Source organism: Myotis yumanensis, unplaced genomic scaffold (assembly GCF_028538775.1).
Source record: "Myotis yumanensis isolate MYYU_CA2020_CCGP unplaced genomic scaffold, mMyoYum1.0.hap1 SCAF_15, whole genome shotgun sequence".
NCBI lineage: Eukaryota > Metazoa > Chordata > Mammalia > Chiroptera > Vespertilionidae > Myotis > Myotis yumanensis.
Genome location: NW_027223766.1, coordinates 18,977,668 through 19,002,383, shown reverse-complemented (window position 1 = coordinate 19,002,383; position 24,716 = coordinate 18,977,668). Strand labels below are relative to the sequence as shown.

General features: G+C 41.1%; 2 protein-coding genes across 8 annotated transcripts in view; one reads left to right on the top strand and one right to left on the bottom strand.

The window, feature by feature from the left end:
- The window catches only part of CSPP1 (centrosome and spindle pole associated protein 1), a 174,468-nt gene that overhangs the window by 48,932 nt on the left and 100,820 nt on the right, over positions 1–24,716 (top strand). For 2 of the 6 annotated variants that reach the window (XM_070392414.1, XM_070392416.1), the window contains exon 1: positions 22,937–22,959. The exons of 1 other annotated variant lie outside the window; for it this stretch is intronic. The gene's annotated coding sequence lies outside the window, so the exon portion shown is untranslated. Of the gene's footprint in view, positions 1–21,216; positions 21,407–22,874; positions 22,960–24,566; positions 24,672–24,716 lie in introns of those variants that run through there. 3 more of the 6 variants (XM_070392409.1, XM_070392408.1, XM_070392410.1) reach the window with 3 other exon arrangements.
- COPS5 (COP9 signalosome subunit 5) lies at positions 5,448–20,812 on the bottom strand. Of its 2 annotated transcripts, none has more exons than XM_070392417.1 (8): positions 20,538–20,812; positions 18,265–18,499; positions 17,223–17,351; positions 16,520–16,585; positions 13,304–13,389; positions 11,182–11,293; positions 7,473–7,621; positions 5,448–5,683 (listed from the first exon to the last, which is right to left on the bottom strand). In XM_070392417.1, the coding sequence occupies exons 1-8, from the start codon at positions 20,678–20,680 to the stop codon at positions 5,599–5,601; spliced, it is 1,005 nt and encodes a 334-aa protein (XP_070248518.1). In that variant the 5' UTR covers positions 20,681–20,812; the 3' UTR covers positions 5,448–5,598. The 2 variants fall into 2 exon arrangements, with proteins under 2 accessions (XP_070248518.1, XP_070248519.1); XM_070392418.1 differs by having other exon boundaries at positions 20,530–20,607.

The following is a 24,716-nucleotide window of genomic DNA, read 5'->3' as shown; positions in this document are numbered from 1 at the left end:
ATAGGTAAAGCACTTGTTAATAAATTATTTTTAGACCTTGAGATAATTAAAAGTCCATAGCATTAATGTCTGTCTAAATAAATTACCATTTCAATAGTTCATGCTTCCTTACTTTTAAGTGATAACATATTTTACCTTAACTATTAAGACTAGTTATAAAGTTTTAAAATAACCTCCTCTAAAAAGTAGCATTCATGTGTAATTCTGACATCAGTGGTCATATCATGTTAACATCTCTTAAGCTATAGAACATTTCAGATGGTTGTAATTACTCAATATGGTGTGTCCTCATATGTAAGAACATAAGTTAATTTCTTTTTTAGTCTAGTTTTTGTTACTTTATTTAAGCCCAGAATCTTCAGGTAATAGCCTTAAGTATACTGGCAACACATACAAGAAATGATAGATGGATTACATAGGAATTGAAATAAAAGATTAAAGCTAAACACATATATGTTTTAAGGGACTTATTTAATATCATCAATAATAAAAATTATGAATTGAATTGAATATGAGGATGGAATATAAAGTAACAAATTCTAGGAAGAAAAATAAATCATTTAAATTAAACATGTATTTGGAGATGCACTTATGCCAGTTAATTTTTCAGGAAGGTAAGTAGCTTAAAATAATGACTATTAATGGTAAACATATTTGTAGTTACGTGATAGATATTTGTAATCCTCTAAAATCTAACATAATGGTCACAGAGCTCTATTCTAGACAATATACTTCTTTTTGCATATGCCTCTTAGGTTATAAAAAGTACACCTGTAGTTCATCAAAATGTGCCCCAAGGCACAATACCATTTTACTCAGTCATTAGAAAGTTTAGCATAATTGCTTAGCATAATCCAAAGAAAATATGAGTACTGACATCAGGGACTCTCCAATTTGTTAGGCAATTGTTCCATAATTTTTGGCACCAAGATAATCCACATGTTGAAAAAGCAATTAATCATTGGTGTTAGTTATCAAGTTATGATTTTAGCTGTTTCCTCCCCAAATTGACCCGAAATGACAGAGTTCCTTATTTCATTTTGTAATATTCTGACTTCAGAGATCAAAAGTTTAAGTATGCCAGTCTGGTTACAGTTGACCTGAGTTTTGTGTTAATTAGTTTTCTGAAATAAGTAGATCATAACTTGATATTTACAAAGATGAATGGTATTAATTTCACTAATATTTGGGTAAAAGGTTTAGTGACCTTTAGAAACTTACAGATTGATTACCTCAGAAGAAGTTATTTGAAGTCCTTAAACTAGCATTTTGGTCCCAAAAAGATAAATTTATTTGCTTTAGGAACTTGTGTTGAAAATAGGCCAAAACAAGAGAACACACAGATTTTAAATTTTCTAATATTTTGCAAATACAATGACATAGCTACTTCAGTCATTAAGCAGTGTATGAAATAAATACCTCACCATAATTTTAACATAATCATCTTTTACTTATACCATAAGGATGAGTAAAAATAAGAGCCATCATTCTGTGTAGTATATTTTCCTATCTTCAAAAACCACCCTCCCACAACGAACCCCCCTCTCCCCTCTGCATTGCTCAACAATGCATGTGTCTTTGGAATTCATAGTTAAAACAATCCAGAAATATAGAAAGAAACCTTGGAACTCAACAGTCTGTGCTCAGTTCAGTTTATTCAGCTACATGTGGATACAGTGCAGACTTAGCAATATAAATGAAGTCTTCTCTGCATGCATGACTTATGCATCTGTACCTCATCACTCACAGAAGTTTTTGGAAACTCTGAGCCTCTGCAGTATGTAGCACTCCAACTTCCAAACAGTTTCTCTGATTCATTGTAAAGTTACTATGCTCCTGCCCCTCTGTGTTTATTTTCAAGTGGCTGCACTATTGGGTAGTTTATTATTCTATTGTGCAATGCAGTGATTTTTCAAAATCCTGAATACTAACGAGGTAGTCATACTAATTTATGACAACAATCTTCAGACTACATCCCTCAAGTGGAGTGTGTGATGTTTAGTTTCAGAGCTTATCCACATTCAGAGACAATGGAGCACAAACCGCGTCTTTCTGTTGGCCTGTTTTTGGTAGTACTACTGATTTAAAAGTAACAACTTGTGTGGTGTCTTCTTGTTAACCAATAAATAAAACATGTAGAATGAAGTGCTCATGTAACCTAAAAATGGTACTAAATGCATCCATTCTCAACAATATAAGTTAATGTTGAATTGTTTGCAACTGATTTCTCTCTCCAGCTCTTCTCCAGCCCATGTTTCTGGCTCTAGTTTTATTACGCGGACATTGGGATTAAGTTTTTGATAACGATTGACATTTCCTGTATATTATCACCAAGGAGCTTGAGAAATTATCTCTGAAACAAGTTGAAAGTGTACAAAAAACAGACTTCTCTTAGAAAATGGCCTATTCAGCTCCTGAATACCTCAAGGCTGTAAGATAATACTTTGCAGGGAAAGGTAACCCCAATTCATTAGTTTCTGAATAATGGCTGCAAATTGAAGCTTGATTTCCTAAAATCTCAATAATATAAATTGGAGTACTTATACCAAAAGTGGTCGTAACAGTACATTAAAATTTAGAGATACTTTAAAATTATTTGTAAAGGCTCTTGCTTTTTAATAAAGTAGCTACATTTACAATACAATACAAATGTGCCCTGGCCTGTGTGACTCAGTTATTTGGGCCACTTCTGTGCACTGAAGGGTTGCCCATTGATTCCATCAGGGTGCAAGCTCGGGTTGCAGGCTCAATCCCCAGTAGGGGGCATGCAGGAGGCAGCTGACTGATGATTCTCCTCCCCCCTCCCCGCCCCCTCTAAAAAAAAAATCAGTAAAAAAAATGCAATGCTCCTTTCTGCTATTTTCGCGTGGGCTGAGACAATGAGTAGAGGTACATTGATGTCTCTGTAATATCCACTTAACCTCTCAATGTGTGGTAGTTATTTGGGTATTGACCCTACTCCCAGCTCCAGGGGTGGCCGTTAATTGGTTTAATGCAGTCACTATATATAATCCAAGGGATGTGCTCATTACTCAAGTTAGACTAGTCAGAGTGAAGTGGGAACCTTATTTTGACCATCATGAGCAGCTATGTCCCCCTCACTGCATGGTGTGGTATGCAGCCAGTTTGGCAGAATCTGCTTTAGGTTTAGTCAACATGTGTAGGGCAGAGCTGAGAAGAAAACTAATCCAACTGTGCCTAAGCCAAATTTGATTCTGGACTCTAGAGTTAGGTGAGCCAAAAATTCTTATTGTTTAAGCAACTGGTTGTGTTACTTTTGTTGTTATAGGCATTTTCCATCACACCAGATCTCTTTAAAAAAATTTTTTTATCTTTATTGTAGAAAGTATTATAGATGTCCTCTTTGTTTTCTCACCAAGATGTCTTGACTAGGTTACAAATGTCAAATTAAATATGGATAATTATATTCTAGTCTTGGAATGAAAAATGCCAATATGTTTTCACAGTGACTTCAATTACTCCTCTTTCATGTCAGAACCTTAACTATTCAATCATGTCTGTCAGAGAAACCTCAACAAGCTTGTGAATGTTCCTGAGTGACTCGGTATGGTGTGGGGTGTCGCTGAAGGCTGTGGCAGTCAATACAGATTTTGGCTGCTTGTTGGGGGCAACCAGATTTTTTTAAAAGGGCACAGAAATGGAGGTCAGCTTGAGCTATCTGAAACTGGGGTGGCTGCTTTTACTTAAAGGGATATAAAGTCAGACCAAAACGCTAATGTATCATTAACTGAGAAAGTATTTGGTTACTAATGGTACCTGGCCTCCTCATCTTGCCAAAGTTTTCCATCTAATGGAAAACTTTTAGGCTTTGCTTTCCTTGACTTCTTGGCAGCATATGAAGGCAAATTACTTCCGAAAGTTTTACTTCTGTGCTTCATTCAGTGATCTCTTCTTCCTCTGCCATTTTAAAATTTGATGTTTCCTTGATTTGTCTTGGGTCTTCTGCTCACTCTTCATTCACCACAGGTCATCTCATCTGCTTCCACCCAGCCATTACCCCCAAATCTCTTAACAGAATGCACTTAGAAACCTCAATCAAACACTTCAACATTTCTGCTGTTTAAGGCACTGTAACTCCCCACTGTCGTTAGGACAGTGATGGCAAACCTTTTGAGCTCGGCGTGTCAGCATTTTGAAAAACCTTAACTCTGGTGCCGTGTCACATATAGAAATTTTTTGATATTTGCAACCATAGTAAAACAAAGACATATTTTTGATATTTATTTTATATATTTAAATGCCATTTAACAAAGAAAAATCAACCAAAAAAATGAGTTCTCGTGTCACCTCTGACACGTGTGTCTTAAGTTTGCCATCACTGCATTAGGATGATCCAAAAGGCTCCTGCAAGGGTCTACCCTCATCTTACCTATTAGTCATCTCTCGCCACTCCCCACATTCTACTCGACACTCAAGCCTAACCAAATCTCAGTTCTTGAAGGTTCTAAAGTTCTTGCTCTCTGCCTCTGGCCTGCCACACATTGCTGTAGTCTCTGCCAGTAGAAGTAATTGCTTCCCCATTATGCTTTTTCTGGTTAGTCCTCCATTAAAATTCCAGCCTAATGTCAGGCAATCCCTTCAGTAAGCTTACCTGGGTAACTCCACTCTGCGGTAAGTGTTTTTCTTGAGTTCCCCAGCTCACTTTATTTCTCCCTTCACAGCAATATGCTTTGGTTATTGTTAACTAAGTTCTGCAAGGACAGTGGTCATGTCTCTCTTGCTCAGAATATCTCCAGAGAGTAAAACTGGGCCTGGTTCAGTAGGGCACTTGGTGAATTTTTGAAAGACTATATATCCTGTGCTAGACTCTGTCTCAAGTAAGTTATTTGATTTTCCTGAAAAACACTGTATTAAATTTTTACTAGTGGGCTATCAAAAGGAGGTCCTCAAATAACACTGCTTTATTCAGCGCTATTTCATTTTAATGTTGATGAGATGCTCTAGGAACTTAACTCTTGTTTATATCAATTATCCTGTCGTAAAATTGGTTTCACTGGTTTCCCTGTAGTTTTAAGGACCTTCAGTAAGGACTTGGTGTATAGGCAAGTTGAAAATAGCTCTGATAATCAGTATGGCAAGTGAAATGCTGAAATTCTTTGACTAATTTAGAAAGGCAAGACTCTTTAAAAAAGAGGTTCTGCCCTGGCCAGCGTAGCTCAGTTGGTTGAGTGTTGTCCCATGCACCGCAAGGTCGTAGGTTTGGTTCCTGGTCAGGGCACATACCCAGGTTGCGGGTTCAATCCTGGGTTGGGGTGTGTCTGGAGGTACCCGATCAATGTTTCTCTCTCTCTCTCTTAAAGAAAACACCCAAAAGCATATTAAAAAAAGAAAGATTCTAATATTTCTTTTCCTCAATTCTAGAATATTAAAGAATACTAGAAAAATGTTGTAACCCCTCGCACAAAACAATGAAAGAACAATTTCATTTTAAGGACTTTTATTACAGGATGTTAATATATTCAGGACACTTCAGAGCACCTTATACTTCTAATCATATTTTTGGTAACTGTTTTTAAAGTGTTACTTGAGTATTTTTCTCACACTGGCTTTCAGGCAAAAGTACTACTTGGTGATTGTTTAAGAGACGTTAATTTGATTAAACAGTTTATCCTTAATAACCTGAGACATCAATCCATGGATAGCTTCTATGGTCGTTTTACAGCTGGAAAGAAAAAACACATTACATAATGTCACAAGACCTGAAAAGTGGTTCAACTATACAAGCCCCCTCCTTTCCATTGCTGAACCCCCAATAATGGTCTTCAGTTCTGTTCATACTCCCTTAAACATACCAATTAATAGTTTACTCTCGTTATTTTTAGCCTCCTGCATGTCTTTTGACCATTTCACTACTTATGAGCACCTTCACAAGGAATAACAAAGTGAAATTTGATAGAATTCATAACAGTTAATTTTGTTACATGTCAGCAGCTTTGGGAAAAGTTTTGTTTTAGAAGGTGACTAACATATATAATTCATAATTATATTGATTCCAATATTACATTAAAATCTATCATTCCTTTCCTTGTCGTTTTTTACTTAGAATAATTTAAAAAATGATTTTAAAGAATCCTATGCTTTTTTCCTGAAATAAACACAAACATCCTTCAAAGAATTAAAAGTCAAAGTTAGTTCAGTGGGTAAAGGACTCAGATTTTAGAATTTATAATAATAAAAGCGTAATATGCTTCATAAGAAATTGAGATGTAAATGTAGTTAAAATTACAAATCACAGACTTATAGAGACAGATGAGGAAAATACTAGTACACACTTAGAGCAAATACCAAAACTGAGACCTAATGTCAAAGGAAAACGTAATTCTTTTCCAGGCTATTAGCTCTATCTATACCTGCTGAAAACCCATGGAAAAGAAAGGAATGAGGTAATTCTAACCCAATGGGGCTTCTGCTCCTAATACACATTGTCTTCCCTTCTCCTTTCCACCCAGCAGTCCAGTTTTTCTTAAAAGGGATACCAAGGTTTCGGTTTATACAGATGTCAACATGCTTTTCCCTTCCTTTCTGCTCCTAATTATCATATTAAAATTCAAAATTTTGTGAAAGTAAATGTTATTTAGGTAGTCTTTCCAATCCTGTATGCATCTGCAGGGCCACATAATTATTTCCTAAGGTATCAGGGAACATATCCCAAGTTTGTTTCTAACAAATCTTGGTAGTGAAATTTGGGATACTAAACAAAAGATTATTTCAGGAGAATAACAAGGGAGATATAATCATTACTGTGCTACTTAGGGTTTAAAACTTTATAAAAATTTGAAATTTAATAAATCTTACTTTAATTCCTAGAAAATAACTAGGTTAGAATGGATTAAGACATACTTTTGCAAAAGCTTTAAAAAAAAAAAAAAAAGATTCAATGATTAGCCCTAGCTGGTTTGGCTCAGTGGATAGAGTGTTGGCCTGTGGACTGAAGGGTCCTGGGCTAGATTCCGATCAAGGGCACATACCCAGGTTGCCAGCTCTATCCCTTGTAGGGGGTGTGCAGGAGGCAGCTGATCAATGATTCTCTGTCATCATTGATGTTTCTCTCTCCCTCTCACTTCCTCTCTGAAATCAATAAAAAAATATTTTAAAAAAGGAAAGAAATCTCACAATGAACTATAGAGAAAACATCAGTACAGATGCTTCATTAAAAAAAGATTCAGTGATTGATTGGTTTCTTTGGTTACTTTCTAGCTGAACCTAGGAAAGGTGTGACTGGGAGTGTTTCATAACATTACCTAGACCTTTAAGCTTTTAACGTTCTTATCTAAAGTCTCCTAAATTTTCAAAGTTAAACTCTGCCTTCAACAATTCTTAAAGGTCCTGAGAAGTTAATATTCAGCCACTAATTCTAAGTTATAAGTAAGTTAAACCATAAGGAATTTGAATCCTATTATTATTTGCAAATCTGGAAACAAAAAGAGGGACAGGAATATATCTGCTTTTACCTGTCTCGAGTAGCTTTGGCAAGTTTGTCTTCTGACTTTCGGTCGTGTGTTTCTAAACCCAACATGAAACTCCCTCGTCCCAGCTGAGCTTCTGACTGTTCTAATTTTTCAGACAAATCAAAGACCTGGCCGGTGGTATAGTCTGCATTCTGTGGGGAAAATGATATTGTTGCAGTGTATGATACAAGTCTGCCATTAGATAATTTTAACATAAAATAATTTTCTTCAATATAGAACATTTCATTTACAAAGAATTCCACTATGAGGCAGCTCTCTGAGCAGCCTGCTGGAAGTTTCTCTTGGAGTGTCCTTTCTCTTTGCTTGTCCAAATAAATCTTCTCTAGTGAAAAACAAAAACAAAAACAAAGAATTCCACTATGAAAATCTAAGTGGATAGTCAGTGAATTATTTGTTATAGTAAGAGGCTTTCACAGATCTGAGCCCAGGTTCTGGTTCTGTTGCAGATTAGTTAGGAGGCCTTGAGAGAGTGCCTTTACTTTTCTATGCCTGTAAGTCTTCATCTTAGGATGGTCTATGGTACCTGGCCAAGCCTTAATAACTGTTAGCTAATTTTGTTATTTTTCTTGTTCAACTTCCAGAATTAGTATTATGACAATATTTAAATAATATTGTTCTAGCTTTCCTGATAATAAAATTAACAGCTTTGCAGAAAATGTAGAGCAATATAAAGAAGACAAGAAACACATATACTCCCTCCACCTTGCTCTAACCAGAGTTATATTTTAGAGCAGCAGTCGCCAACCTTTCGGACCTCACGGAACACCAGTAGTCCACGGACCACCAGTTGGCAACCGCTGCTCCAAAGGTTTCCTTAATCAGTGGTCGCCAACCTTTCGGACCTCACGGACCACCGGTTGGTGACCGCTGTTTTAGAGTATTGCTATATTTTCACAATGCACAGCTATATTTGGTAAGCTGGAATATATACAGGGTGGGGCAAAGTAGGTTTGCAATTGTTCGTATGGAAAAAGAATTGCAGGTTATGATTATAACAGCAGCAAATAAACTGTGTTTGCACAACCGTAAACCTACTTTGCTTTGCCCACCTCTATATAAACCATTTTGTCCAATTTCACACTTTTCAAAAAGAAAAAAAATTATAGTTACATATATATGCTTAACGGAAATATTTTAAAACATTTTTAGGCACATCTTTTTGAAAATGTGTCTAAAATAAAAAAAAACTTTCATGAAGATGAGTTAAGTATATAGTCCATTTCTTTCCTATATTTTCAATAGAAGAGCATGAAGATTTAATAAACTTGGCAACAATTGGTGTGTTATCCTGATTGCTCAGTTTACAAGACAGTGTACAGAAAATACAGTTCAATTACCAAACATGAAAAGTTATTTGCTGCCATTATAGTTACTACAGAAGGCCCTTTAAAATGCTACCAGCAATTCAATTTTACAAACTTATATTTTTAAGGAAGCAATTATATTCACTTTGTCTGGATCTAAATGGTTTAGGACACCACCACCACCACCACCGTCCCCTGCCTCAAGTTTGGAGAAAACCCTCAAGTTTATGACCACTTCATATTTGGAAGATTAGTTCAAGCCATGAAAATGTAGGAAGGCAAAAATAGTTATAGTATTAATATGAAATAAAATGACATCAATTACATTTCAGACACACAGAATAATTTCATAGAGGACTAATTTCTTAAATCAGAAAATTATTTTTTTCTGGTAGTTTTTAGATTACATGCTGGGGAAATAGATGAGTTGAACATATATTTATACATTTTTTTCTTAAAAATGCTGCAATGTACTATATATAAAACTACAAGGAAGGAAGAAATATAATTAAACCTTTTCTTGCTTATTAATGTCCTCAATATATGCAGTGCTGTAATACAGGGACGCCAAAGCCTGAATAAGTAAGTCTGCCTTCATACAAAGGTTCAGGCTGCTATGTTCTTAATGTTTTCTCCCTTGCTACCATGTGTCACTTCTGGCTGCTGTGAGTACACTTGCCTCTAAGGAAACAACACATATAAAGCATTTAGCAGTGTTTAGCGTATAGGAAGCTCTTAATAAAAGTGTGCTGTTATGGTCACTCTCCTTTCTTCTAATATGCTACTTCTGAATGTGGAGGATAAAAAATAAGAACAGAAAACTTGCCAGAATTGTGTTTAAAGTTATAGTAAATATGCTCAAGTGGGGTCTTTTCCTCTGAATACAACAAACCAAATAACAACAAAAAAAATAACTTGCTGAGGCTTTATTATATGCCAGACACTTTGCTAACTGCTTTATATAAAGTATTTAATTAAATCTCAATGTACTTACTGATGTGGGTACTAATATCATTGAACCCAAGAAAGGCTCAGTCACATTAAATAACTTTCTGAAGGTCAAACATTGCTAGTAAAGTGGCAGAGTTGTTTGAACTGAGTTAATTTTATTCCAAATTTTGTGGTTCTAAATATTATGCTAAATTGTACTATATGAAGTGGCTATCTTTTTTTTCTTTTAAGTAAAAAACAAAATAAAAAAATAAACTGTTCCTGGTTAAGCTATAGATAGCATAGTTAGAAGCTTGTTAAATAAATATCCTTCTTGCCCTAGCCGGTTTGGCTCAGTGGACAGAGTGTCGACCTGTGGACTGAAGGGTCCCAGGTTCAATTCTGGCCAACGGTACATGCCTGGGTTGCAGGCTCGATCTCCAGTAGGGGGCATGCAGGAGGCAGCTGATCAATAATTCTCTCTCATCATTGATGTTTCTCTCTCTCTATCCCTCACCCTTCCTCTCTAAAATCAATAAAAACATATTTGAGGAAAAAAAATAAAATACATATCCTTCTAAGTATATTAGGTTTTAATGATAATATTGAAAAATATTCAGCAACTTTTTCACCTAACATCTGCTGCTTTAAGGTAATGATATTCTGATTTCCTTCTGGGACAACCCTTCCCTCATTCTTAGTCCATGTGCTCCTAGAACAGTTTCTTCTACCCCAGCCCACTAGTTAATCACTTGGCCCAGATCTGTCACATGGACATGTGACTTAAGCACAGCCCAGACACAAAGCCCTGGGGAAGAGAGGGAGAGAGACAGAGAGGGACATTGGGAGAAAGGAGGAAGGAGCAGGAGAGTGGGTATGTATCTTGATCTTCTCTTTTTAACATAAAACTGAGAGGCTAGAAGGTCTGAGGCTAATGCTGCCATCCTGCTTTCACATGAAGCCTGAAACTGAAGCAAACTGACATGAAATCAAAGCCGAGAGAGAAGGACCAAGCTCTCATAATACTGTTTGAATGCAAACTTAGCTGAAGCTGAACTATGCCTTACTCAACTTTGCAGCTCACGTGATTCTCTTTTTTGTTTAAGCTAGTTTGGCTGGGTCTTCTGTCACTTGTAACTTGAGTCCTACCTGAAATACCCAACACAATACAAAAAACAGTATTTGTCTTTTTCTCTATGTCTCTTTATGGTAGGGGCAGATCTGATCCTCATCTGGGTACTGTATTTGCCATTTAGACTTGGTCTTAATAGTACACGACACAGACCATTGCTTAGACTATTATCCTAATCCAACTCTGGTCATGCAGAATCTGACCCCAGCCCTGCTGTCTTGGCCAAATCAGGTGTAGCTACTCCATGAAAAAGAGTTTCAGGTATTAAGCATCTTATGTAGCCTAGATAAAATTCAAACCCATCCCTTGAAATTATAGTACTTACGGTAAGCAAGCTAGAGGAACTCAGCGTATTCACCCAGTATTTATTCCACAAAAGCTCAAGCAATTTGCGATCCAAGGAGGACTTGAAATATGATACTTCTAAGGCATAATATCTATGAAACAAAAGCACAAATTTAGTAAGAAAAAAAAACATCTCAACCATCTATATATATAAATGCCTAAGTGACCAGCTGACTGGCTGACCGTCTGGTAGCTATGACATGCACTGACCACCAGGGGGCAGACACTCAATGCAGGAGCAGAAACCACAGGCGTGGAAACATGGAACAGATTGATGAATCTCAGAGGGAGGGGTGGCGGGAGGGCGGGAAGAGATTAACCAAAGATCCTATATGGGAGGATGCACCAGTGGGGTCCCTCGGCCTGGCCTGTGGGGATTGGGCTGAAACCAGCTCTCCGACATCCCCTGAGGGGTCCCAGATTAAGAGAGGGTGCAGGCTAGGCTGAGGGACCCCACTGGCCTCTAGTATCATATAAAAGTTATAACCAAATTTAAGTGAATTATATTTTATATCCAAATAGTAATGTTTTAGTTTTTAGTCCAAAAGAACATCAGATAATCATGGTTTCTTTACCCTTCAGGGGTATGGTTTCAAAATCTTCTGCTTAATAAACTTTCTTGTGTTATATTTTTTCTTTCTGTAGAGCTCAGAAATTCCCAAGAAGTTATCAACAACCAATCAGAATTTCAGAGTGACATATATTTATTCATGATATTGAGTTTATTAGTTCCAGTCAATAGCACATAAGCTTAATGAACTGCCTGTCTAGGGTCAGGTATAATTTTTGTTAGGCTTTTAAAAATACTGAAAATGACTTGTGGATTCCCCATTCTTCCCATTCGAATCCCCTAAGTAGGACCTACTGCTGTTTGGAAAGTAAACTATAAAGCAGGTCCTTAAAGCACCTAAAAGAATTACTATTGCTTCCAAAGGTACCTAATTTATAGTCAGGGATAGCAAAGAAAATTTGCTTAAATGTCTGAGAAAACATATACTTCCATGAAGTTCACATTCTAATGAGGTTGATAACAAGGAAGCAAAACATATCAGATGGTGTCAAGTGCTAAGAAAAATAATGCAAGAAAGGGAACACTGCAACAGGAAGGTGCTATTTTAGATAGGGTGACCAATGAACATTCTCTGTTAAGGTGACCCTTGATCAGATAATCAGTGAGTGAAGTAGTTAGTGAGCCTCATGGAAAAAAGGAAGAATGTTCCAGGCAGAGGACACAACAAGTGCAAAGGCCCTAGGCAGGAGCCTGCCTGGCATGTCTGACATACCATAAAGAGGCCACTGTTCCTGGACTGCAGAGAGCAAAGGTTCAGCGAGAGGAGATGAGCTCAGAGAGGTTGCAGGGGCCAGACCACACAGGGCTGTGAGTGCCATGGTGAGGAATATGGATTGTATTCTTGGTGAGAAGGGAAGTCATTCTGAGGAGGAACATGATTTTACTTGGATTTTAACAGAATAAGTTGGGGGATAAAAGATCTTTAAGGGATAAACGGCAGGAGGAGGAAGACTAGTGAGAAGGCCAGTGCTTTGGTTTAGGCTCCACACAGCTTGGGGCAAGATGACAGCAAGAGAGGTGGCAAGATACATTTAGAAGGTGGAGAAAACTGTCCTCTTGGTCTCTTTAACGCTTCTGAAATTGAGATGTAACTCACCTTAAGATTCACTATTTTAAAGAAGTATACAATTCAGTGGTTTCTAGTATGGCTTCTTTAACTTTTGGAGTGAAAATGTAGCAAGAATTTTTGCTAGATGGAACCTGGGTACTTTGAGGTTGCAGACAAGCTAGTGTCAGCTTGGCCCTGAATATAACTCCTTTTAACTGTTAATTTCATTAACAGACCAAGTATCTTATACACTGATAAAATGTTTATGGTTGTGTGAAAAACAAATAATGTTAGACTAAAACAATTATTAATAAAAAATTCAAATATGATCCTAAATTTGTACATTCTTACTATTATTTTAAAAGATATTATGAAATGCATTTTGTCTGAACCTTTATTCTCATCTGTAAGGGGCTTGGACTGTACGATCGCTAAGGTTTCTTATAAGATCTCTGGTATCAGATGCATTTTAAAATTACTTACTGTTTGCAGTGTACACCAAAATCTTCTATTTTATTCAGTGGGATAGTCTGGTACTCAGAAGGGCCTTCATCAGGAGGTTTGTATCCCTAAACAAAAATGAAGAAAATAAAAGATTAAAAAAAAAAAATCAAACCAGAGGAAAAACATTTTTTAAAAATATTTTTTATTGATTTTTTACAGAGAAGAAGAGGGATAGAGAGTTAGAAACATGGATGAGAGAGAAACACCGATCAGCTTCCTCCTGCACACCCCCAACTGGGGATGTGCCCGCAACCAAGGTACATGCCCTTGAATGGAATCGAACCTGGGACCCTTCAGTCCACAGGCTGACGCTCTATCTACTAAGCCAAACCGTTTAGGGCGGAAAAACATTTTTATATGCAGCTTTCTATTTACAGAAGCATTAATTTTGGGGAGCCAAATATTGAACATAAACATTCTAGCAATAAAAATGTGTATTGCTTATACCCTCCCTCAACCCCGTTTGGTGGCTGAAGACTGGATTTGCCTTATATTCATTTTTTTTATCCTTTAGTGATGTATACTTGTGCTAATATCTATTTTAGATTGCAGGGAAGGAAATAGATGTACTTCTCTTGTTTCTCTAGTGCTTGTCAGGATACCATGGGCACACAAACACTTATTAACAAATGAAGACTGCTTTTCTAATAAAATTAACTATATAAAGCACAAATGTATTGTCTTCTGTTACGGACAATTAGTGCTAAGGACAAGTTGACTGCTATTTTGTAAATATTATTAAGTTGTTTTAGGACAAAACAAGCTACTAATAAGTCAAATATTCGGCATTTAAAAAGTTATACTGATGCCGAAACTGGTTTGGCTCAGTGGATAGAGCGTCCGCCTGCGGACTGAAAGGTCCCAGGTTCAATTCCAGTCAAGGGCATGTACCTGGGTTGTGGGCACATCCCCAGTAGGAGATGTGCAGGAGGCGGCTGATCAATGTTTCTCTCTCATCGATGTTTCTAACTCTCTCTCTTTCTTCCTCTCTGTAAAAAATCAATAAAATATATTAAAAAAAAAAAAAGTTATACTGATTGGAGAAACCAAGATAGCGGCATAGGTAACACCGGAAATTGCTGCCTCCCACAACAACTTCAAAAAATACAACTAAAAGATGGAATGGACATCATCCAGAACCACAGGAAGGCTGGCTGAGTGGAAATTCTACAACTAGAAGGAAAGAGAAAAGCATACCGAGACTCAGAGGAGGTGCGGTGCGGGAGTAAAATACAGAGGTACAGGGGCGCACGCGGAGAGGGCTGGCAGCTGAGGACACGGTTGTCTTTTTCAATCGGGAGGGAGTCTCAAGCTCTGAGCTCCAGTTCAGGGCCAGTCTCTGGGGACCCAGACTCATACGGGAGAAACTGGACTGTCTAGCATCGGTCGTAACTCGAGGGCAGCTTTCTCTCGGAGGTGCTTGCAGCGATTGCTGGGACACTGAGAAGCGGGGCCTCTGAGGGCAGGACTGAGAGCAGCCGTAACTGCTCGCTCCACCCTGTTGATCGCCTGGAACCCCGCCCCGCCGTAGCACCTCCTTAGAGATCCAGGAGCCAGTGTGCCCGGTGGTCAGAGTGGGACCATCCAGATTGCAGCTCCTCGGATCCATAAAGGACACATTCAGGGGGCAGACTCAGTGACCACCAAAGCTCCACTGAAGCAAGTCTTGCCCCAGAAGGGTGTCTCCAGCACAGAAGTTCTCCCACTGCAGACACAGCTGATTCTCACAGCCAATTGGCCTGGAGGTCAATCCCTCCCAGTGTTACCTACAACAATCAAGGCTTAACTACAACAAGAATGTGCACAAAGCCCACAAGGGGGTGCACCAAGAGTGTCTACCTCAGGTAATTGGGGAGGCTGAGCCACTGGGCCCTATAGGACACCTAGCACACAAAGCCACTCTACCAACACAGGGAAGCATAAAAAATGCGGAGACAAAGAAACAGGTCACAAATGACAGAAATGGAGGAAAGCAAACTACTGGATATAGAGTTCAAAACCACACTTTTAAGGTTTTTCAAGAATTTTCTAGAAACCGCCAATAAACTTAATGAGACCCTTAAGAAATCTAATGAGACCCTCGAGGTTGTGATAAAGGACCAACTAGAAATTAAGCATACACTGACTGAAATAAAGAATATTATACAGACTCCCAACAGCAGACTAGAGGATCACAAGAATCAAGTCAAAGATTTGAAATACGAAAAAGCAAAAAACACCCAACCGGAAAAGCAAAATGAAACAAGAATCCAAAAATACGAAGATAGTGTAAGGAGCCTCTGGGACAGCTTCAAGCGTAGCAACATCCGAATTATAGGGGTGCCAGAAGAAGAGAGAGAGCAAGATATTGAAAACCTATTTGAAGAAATAATGACAGAAAACTTCCCCTACCTGGTGAAAGAAATGGACTTACAACTCCAGGAAGCGCAGAGAACCCCAAACAAAAGGAATCCACAGAGGACCACACCAAGACACATCATAATTAAAATGCCAAGAGCAAAAGACAAAGAGAGAATCTTAAAAGGAGCAAGAGAAAGACAGTCAGTTACCTACAAGGGAGTACCCATACGACTGTCAGCTGATTTCTCAACAGAAACTTTGCAGGCCAGAAGGGAGTGGCAAGAAATATTCAAAGTGCTGAATACCAAGAACCTACAACCAAGATTACTTTATCCAGCAAAGCTATCATTCAGAATTGAAGGTCAGATAAAGAGCTTCACAGAGAAGAAAAAGCTAAAGGAGTTCATCACCACCAAACCAGTATTATATGAAATGCTGAAAGGTATCCTTTAAGAAGAGGAAGAAGAAGAAAAAGGTAGAGATACAAATTATGAACAACAAATACACATCTATCAACAAGTGAATCTAAAAATCAAGTGAATAAATAATCTGATGAACAGTATGAACTGGTGATTGTAATAGAATCAGGGACATAGAAAGGGAATGGACTGACTATTCTTGGGGCGGGGGAAAGGGGTGTGGGGGATGCGGGAAGAGACAACAAAAATCGTGCACCTATGGATGAGGACAGTGGGCGGGGGGGGTGGGGGGGGGGGCGGTGAGGGCGGAGGGTGGGGTGGGAACCAGGTGGAGGGGAGCTATGGGGGGAAAAAAGAGGAACAACTGTAATAATCTGAATAATAAAGATTTAATTTAAAAAAAAAAGTTATACTGACTTGTAATTTTTAAAATTACCTTTGGGTATGTCCTAAAGGCTCCAAGATTCACTTTCCCTGCAGATATTGTTCTTGTTGGATCAATCTACAAGAAGGATATATTTAATATCTGCCAGTTATAAAATCATTAGATACTTGCATTTGTTTAAACACTTTAAACCTAGAAATATATATCTACATGTAACACTATACACACACACACACACAAATTAAAATAATCAAATAACAGGAAAAAAATAACAAACTAAAAATCTATTGAACATAAAAGTTCAATGAAGTGGTAAGTATAGAAATGACTTATAGCTAATTTAGAAATTAGATATAATTAGTATATTATTTAAGAATATTATTTGAAGATTTGCTTCTTTTTCAAAATTATTTTTTTCTTTTAGATGAATAATTCCTGCCTTCCTCATAGTAGCCTGGATTACATCTAGAACGCTAAACATAGCAAGAGCTACTCTAGCAATTCCTGATGTACTCATTTCAATCAACACTGAGACACAGGTGCTGGGATCACCCTCATCTGAGAGGGGGAAGGGACACAGAGAGATAAAGTAACTTGTTCAAAGTCCCAGTTTCTAAGAGGCAGAATTCAGGTTCAAACCCAGGTAGACTGACACCAGAACCTTGCTCTTACTACACTAGTTTTATTTCTCTGTATACTTGCTTTAGTAATCTTCGTGAGGAACTTAATTAAAATGGGTTGTAAAAATACTTACCACCACTGCTACGAATGGCTCCTGGAACTGCTGATTGAGCATCTGAGTACTAACATCAATCCCAGAAAGCCAGCAGCCATAGCCAGGGTGGCTATGATACCAGCCAATTGCATTTTCAAGGCGGCCAACCTAACAAATGAAGTGGGCAAGGGAGCTTGAGGTTCCTGTTTAATCTTAGAGATACTTATTTGTCTGTTTACATAGCATTACAGTAAAATAATAATGTGCAGATTAGTTCATAGAATATGCTGCTTTCAAGTAAAAAAAAATGTTTTGGATAATACATACCAAAACAAAAAATTAACAAGATACAAAGGTTATTGTCTTCTTCCTACCTCCTTCTCCTCAACTATCCAGTTTCTCAGCCCAGATGTTACTACTATCCCCAACTGCTTACATACCTATCTCCCTGAGATATTCTTTGTATACATGTAGATTAATAGAAACACACACGATGGCATATACCACATACAGTGTTCTACACTTTGCTTTTGCACTTAAAATATTCTGGGGTTTGTTTCAAATCAGTGAATATATAACTACTTTTTTATTTTTATTTTTTTTAAAGGCTGGTTAGCAGTTCATTGTATGACTATACCATAATTTATTTAATCAGTTTTCTACTAAGCAACATTTAGGTTATTACTAAGGCTTTGGTTTTAAACACACATCTGATAATGAATGTGAGAATTAAAAAAAATTTTTTATTGAGATATAATTGACATATAACACTATATTATATTAGTTCAGGTGTACATCGTAATGATTCAATATGTATATACTACAGATGATCACAATAAGTGTTAATTAACAGCCATCACCACACATAGTTATAATTCTTTTCTTGTGATAAGAACTTTTAAGATCTACTCTCTCCAGTGTGAGGACTTATTTTTAAAAAAATTAATGCTAATCTCATATACATTTTACATAGAAATTGTTGAAATAACTTAAAATATATACTTTAAAGAGGACAGCTTTAAGTTTAGAAAGTCGACTCTTTAACTTGCAGTAACTGCACTTGAAGGAACAACATTTTTACCTGCTTGGCATTTTCGATATATGCGGCCATGTACTCATACGCAGCAGCCTGAGCATTTACTCGGGTTTCAGTGCCCTCTACAGGCAGAGCGAAACTGTCTGTAATGATCATCGTTTCACCATCCACCTTTCCCAGCATCAAGCCCATCACTTCCAAGTTACCTCCTGATCTGGCGTGCATCACCATTTTCAGTAGAGCCAATGCTGAGATTTTGCAGTACTTAAAGTAATGGTGACTGCAAAACAAAAGCACAGTGTAATTAACTTTCTTATATAAAGTACAATTTCAAAAGAGTTTGTTTGAAGATATTAAGTATTGAAGAAATTTACAGCGATGGAAGGGGGGAAAAGTGTAAAATGTGGGAAAGAAAAAAGAAGTAGAAAAGGACAGAGTTTTTCTGCAGGGGGATGGAAATGATAAACATGTCACAGTCCGGACAAATATTTTTCCTCTTGGGGCCAAGGGAGGGTATGAAATAGTTATTTAGAATACATTACTCAAACAGAAAAGAGGTAAGTAACTACATGACCAGTTCAAAAGACCTTTTCTCCCATTAATTTTGGGATCAACAAGTCTCTGACTGTGATTCTAGTTGGATGGTTGTGCCTAACTATTCTCAGGCCTAACCTCTGGCCTCGTGGTTAAGAATGTGGGCTCTGACATCCGTTTACTTAGGTTGAATCCTTGCACTGCCAAGTTCTAACTGTGGCCTTGAAACCACTTAATATCGGTGCCTCAGTTTCCTCATCTGTAAATAGGGATGTTTCAGAGAGTTGTTAGGAGGAAATAAACTAAATGAAATAATGTATATAAAGTGCATAGTTTAGTGCCTTAGTGCCTGACACATACGAAACTTGTCTCTGTGGTATCAGCCTCAAAATACCTTGAGTTCTTCAATAATCATTATTTCAGACTTTATCATCTATGGACACGACTAAACTACAGTGGGGCCTTGACTTACGAGTGTCTCTCGGCTGATTTTTTTGCTTTGAGTTGACAGAGTAATTTGAGTTAACGAGCTCCTTATTAACTAGCTCCTTAACGAGCTCGGTCTCGGAACGAATTAAACTTGTAAGTCAAGGCCCCACTGTACTCTTGAATAAAATTACATTTGCCATCTCACTGATGTAGCCAAAGACAGTTAAGATGAATACAATGAGAGCCAAAATCAGGCAGTGAGGCAAGATGATAGTTTCCAAATATTTAATAGGCTGCATCAACCTAAAATGCATAGCCTGCTATAGAAGCAGGCAGACCAGGCAAACTAACCAGTCTGTAGAGAGTGGTCAGTCAATGTCTCTGAGAAGCCTGTTAAGACGTCCGCCCACAGATTTCAATCAGAAATGGAAGACATGGAGACCTGGTCTTGGGAGTCAAGACATGAATTACAATCTGGGCTCCTGCATTTACTGGGAACAAGAAAAACCAACAAGTTATTGAAATAAGTTACTGTATTTGCCTGGGTTGTCATGAGGATTAAATGACACATGAACGTTGCTGGATTTGAATACTGACAGTTGTAAAAAACTGCGAGGCAGTTGAAGTATGGTTTCTGTTGTTGACCACGGCTCTCCCTTTTACCTCTCCGTTAGAGAGACTGCGCTTTTCACTCCCTTCCGAACCAATTCTGCTCTCAGGTAGAGAATCCTCCACTTGCCACCATTCCCAGGGACACGGGGGCCTTTCGCTCTATCGATCTCCTGTCTAGTGCATGTGGACCGATGGAGTAACAGTAGCCTGGGCAGGTCTCGTGTGTTTCTGAAATCACTAACAGCCATGACAGGACCCTAACAAGCGGCTCCTGAGTGTTTCTGAAATCACTATCAGCAATGGCAGAACCCTAACAAGCGGCTCCTGAGCCCCCGGGGCCGGCTCCACTCCTGCCGGCAGCTGGGTCTCCAGCCCGGGGTCAAGTGAAGGGCCCCACAAGGTGCATATCACCAGGTTCAAGGCAGCGTGTGTGGCATGTAGCACAACAGGGATGTTGAGAAGGGACACCCCGAATCACCATTTGTTTTCCTTTTCCGCCCTCCAGAGGCAAACATGTTAAAGCAGCAGAAAGGGGGGGGGGGGGCGAAGAAAGCCCCGGCGGAGGGGCTGAGGCTCTACCTGGGGGTGTGAAAGGCCGACGTTTCCCAGGTGCACATTCGCTCTCCTCCCTGGTCCCGAAAACTCAAGGTCCCCACCCGTCAGCCCCCCCACTCTCGCTGGGTCTCCCAGACGCCCGCCCCCCCCCGCCCCCCTCCCCTGCGTCTCGCCAGGGACCTCCTCACTCCTTAGTCCAGGGCTTCGCCGCCAGGATTTCTTGCTGCTGTTTTTTGTCGTATTTGTAGATTTCGTCGATGCTCTGGGCTTCCTGCATGTTGTTGACCAATTCCCAGGTTTTCTGGGCCATACCGCTCCCGGACGCCGCCATCTCCGGGCACGCGAGACGCTGTCGCCTCCTCAATCAAGGCACAGCTTCACCTCGCGGGGTTTCTCAGGCGTGGGCTTCGGCCCCGCACAACCGGCGCAAACTCGTCCTAGCCTCTCGGGGCAGCCATGACACCTAGAACCGGAAGTGAGGTTGGAGCAGACCATTCGGGGGTGGCGGGGTCCTGCGGGGACGCGACGATCTAAACAGCACTTACAGAATAGCTAAGGGACAGAGGAACCTTCTGGTCACTAGAATCTAGTGGCTGAGGAAAGCACACGTTACCTTGGAAAATGACGCGTGTGAATTAGGACAAACAATGATTAGGTCTGAGAATGGTACAGCCTTCCGCGCCGGAAGAAGGGCAGGCTTCGCGTGATGCCCAACTCGGGCTTGGCCTCCTTTGTTCGTACTGCGCAGGCGCAGCCTCCGCCGTCTTAACCCCGCCAGATCCTCCAGCTGGGGCGGAGGGAAAAAACTGTTTTTATTTATGTGGGGGTAGGCAACCCTTCATGAAATAAGTTTGCTGAAAGACTAAAAATTAAAGATGTCTGCGGAAGAACGGGCATGTGAGTAGTCCCGGATGCCGGCTGAAAGATAAACATGGCATCCTCCCTAACTTCCAGACGAACCGCCGCAGACGTCACGCCCTAGGGGCTCGCGGGGGAGTGGCGCCGCGTCTCTCCAGCTTTCCCACGAGGCCGCGGACGCTCGTGGACGGGCTCACACGTATGTGACTTATTAGTGTTGTGAAAATGCCCAGTGTCCGATTCTCATAGTCGCTTACAGTGTAATTCTCAGCATTGCTCCGTGAAACCACCTGTCCCCGAGGCCGAAGTAATCTCAACGGCAGCCCATTTTCTTCCAACAGGTGTTTACATATTTTTTTGCTGGTTTGACGTATCCTGCCTTCCCCTCCTCTCCCCCAGTCCGCACTGGACTCTGAGTCCTAAGTCACAGGCCACTAGGCTTGTGTTCCTCCTTTTATCCCTAACATCGAGGTGTTGGAGAAATGTTTTTGCTGGGGGAGAGGCGGGAGGAGGATAACGTCATACATAGCTCACCTCCCCAGCTTCGTCTTTCTTTCGTCACCCTCGAAATTTTGCATATATGGTTAGCATTGCCTAAAATGAACGCCCCTGACTTTCCTACCTGGGAGCGCCTATTACTCTTTAAAAAGGCAGCTCAGAGATCTCTACCGCGGTCTTCCTTCCTCCTCTCTCCGGTAATCATTCCTCCACAGTGTCTAGACCAGTGGTTCTCAACGTTGGCTGCACATTTGAATCACTTGGGAATCTTTTTAAAATCCTGGTTTCTGGGCTTCATCCTCCGGAAATTCTATTTTTTTGTTACTAATGTTGTGGCCTCACCCCATAACAAAGAAACAGAATTTCCGGAGGATGGGGCCCAGAAATCAGGATTTTAAAAAGATTCCCAGGTGATTCTAATGTGCAGCCAAGGTTGAGAACCACTGCTCTAGGTGCTTCTGTAACTGCTACATTGCATCGTAATGTATTGCTTACTTCCAAGTTTCAGAGTGCAGGACACTCCACTCCGAATAGCGTGTGGCATATAGTTAAAGTAAAAACATTCAGATGATCGAATTCGCACCCTGCCTGCGGCTTTGATAAACTTAGAATTAAAGAAAATTTGCCTTTAAAACCCTGTTACAAAGTAGGTAGGATAAAGGACTCTTAGTTCTGCTTTTCGAGGAAGCGAGCGAGCGAGAGAGATCTTTTCTAGCGGTAGCATATGGCCACTCGGTATAGGGGTGAACTGAGTATGTTGAAGTTGGGAGTAAAAGCCCCAGGACGAAACGTCGACCAAACTCCGGGGAGAAGAGAAATGAATGCCCAGGAGAGGTCTGCCAACCATTTTGCTCTCACTGCCACCCCTCTCCTTCTTACCAGGCTTTGCTGCCTCTGTCCCCAGGCCAGCTGGGACTCGGGGGTTTGGAGGGGCTGGGACCGCTGTAGCCCGGGAAATGGCTCCCGCGGTTTAACGGCCCCCAGGCCGAGGCCGCGCACCGGCCCAGGTGTGCGACCGCCCTGGAACCGCCGGGCAGCTGTGCGGCCTCCGGGCCGGTGGGGGGCGCCCGCAGCCACGTGCCTTCCTCCCGTGTCCCCCGTGGGGGCGGGGCCGCGCTCGGCGGTTGGCCAAAGGCGGGCGGAGGGCTCGGTCTGAGAGGCGGAGCCCGCGACAGGCGGTCGCCGCCGCCTCCTATCGCGAAGGTCCTCGCCGGAGCGCTGTGCGTCGCCGCGGACGCGATCCCGCTCTCCGGAGTAAGCCGGCCGCGGGCCGGGAACGGGCCTGCGGGGTCTGGCGGGAGGGGGTGTCCCCGGACGGGAGCTCCGGGGACCGAGGTCTCGCGGCGGCCAGGGTGGCGGCGGTGTCGGGGTTACGGGGGCTGGTGGGCCGGGTTCTCTACGGGGGTGGGTGTGGGGGGGTAAGTCTTGGGTTCGGGGTCTCGCCGCAGGGCCGGGGTTAGTGCCTGGCTCTCGGGTTAGGGGTTCCCTGTGGGTGGGGGTCCCTGTGGGTGGGGAGCCGGGGCGGCGCCCTGGTTCCGCGGTCAGGGCTCGCGGGGCCGCTACTGGCGCCGGCGGTGCCTTGGGAACCTGGTTGCCTGACAACGCGCTGACGCTTCCTGAGGCGGCCGCCACCCACGGCGCCCAGAGCGCGGCTGTGCGGTGGCTCCCGGGCGCCCGCCGTCCGTGCCCTCCAGCCGGGCCCACCGTTCTGCTGAGCCGGCCCCAGCGCCTTCCCGCTCCCCCGGTGCTGGTTAAATGTTAACGGGCATGGCGTCCTTGCGCGCCCGGCGCTGCCCCCTGAGCATTGCTCTGCAAGTAAAATTTAATCACCGCCCTGTGAGGTCCTGGGCCCACCTGGCTCCTTGAGTTTGAACCTCTTCCAGCTGCCTTGATTTTAGGAATGTTATCTGGGATTGGAATCCGCTTTTCAGTGGTAGCCACCGGACTCATCTTTCGAGAGAGGCTGGTTCTCAAAATTACAGGGTTAAGAAGTTTAGCTTGGACTTCCGAGAAGACTAAATTCTAAAGTGCAATACCTAGTTTACAAACACCTCGGAAGGCAAGAGCCAAATAGCAACCACCATGAGTTTGTAAAAAGAAGTTTTCCTCAGAGAGGCCCTATGTTAAACGAAAGACTGGCTTGTCATGTTGACACGCTTAAAAGGGATCCCATGGAAACCAGTAAGATGCTGGTATTTTTCCTTGCATATCATTCTCCTTAGAAGGACACTGACTTTCTGGTGGTTAAATATCTGCCAAAATGCTCCCCAGGGATGACATTTTGGGTCTCCTGGTACAGGTGACCTGGAAGGGAGCAGGTGCTGTTTGGGGGAAAGGAAACAGTAAGCTTTCAGTACAGTTTTTCTCAAGTGAAGTTTTCAGACAAATGTGATGTAACTTTTATAAACTTTGGGAACATTTCGGCTTACCTTTTTAACATCATTCTGACTGCTTTCCCGAGTGTGAGACACAGGTGCCAAGTGTTTTGGCAATTTTGCATTACCCAAAGGTCATCTAATTTATGTATCTGTCCTTGGTCATCATTAATGATTTATTCTTAACAGCAGCTAACAGACCCAATATTGCTTTTATATAGGCAGTGGTTCTCAACCTTCTGGCCCTTTAAGTACAGTTCCTCATGTTGTGACCCAACCATAAAATTATTTTCGTTGCTACTTCATCACTGTAATGTTGCTACTGTTATGAATCGTAATGTAAATATCTGATATGCAGGATGGTCTTAGGTGACCCCTGTGAAAGGGTTGTTCGACCGCCAAAGGGGTCGCGACCCACAGGTTGAGAACCGCTGATATAGAGGCATACCTTGGAGATACTGTGGGTTCGGTTCCAGACCACCACAGCAAAGCTAGTCCTAATCCCTTCTGCAGGTGGAAGGTCTTGCCTTCAATTTGTAAAAAACGCAACATCTGTGAAGTGCAATAAAGCTAGAAGCACAGTACAACCAGGTATGCCTGTATTCACTCTCTTTATATCCTGACCCTGAACCTCCC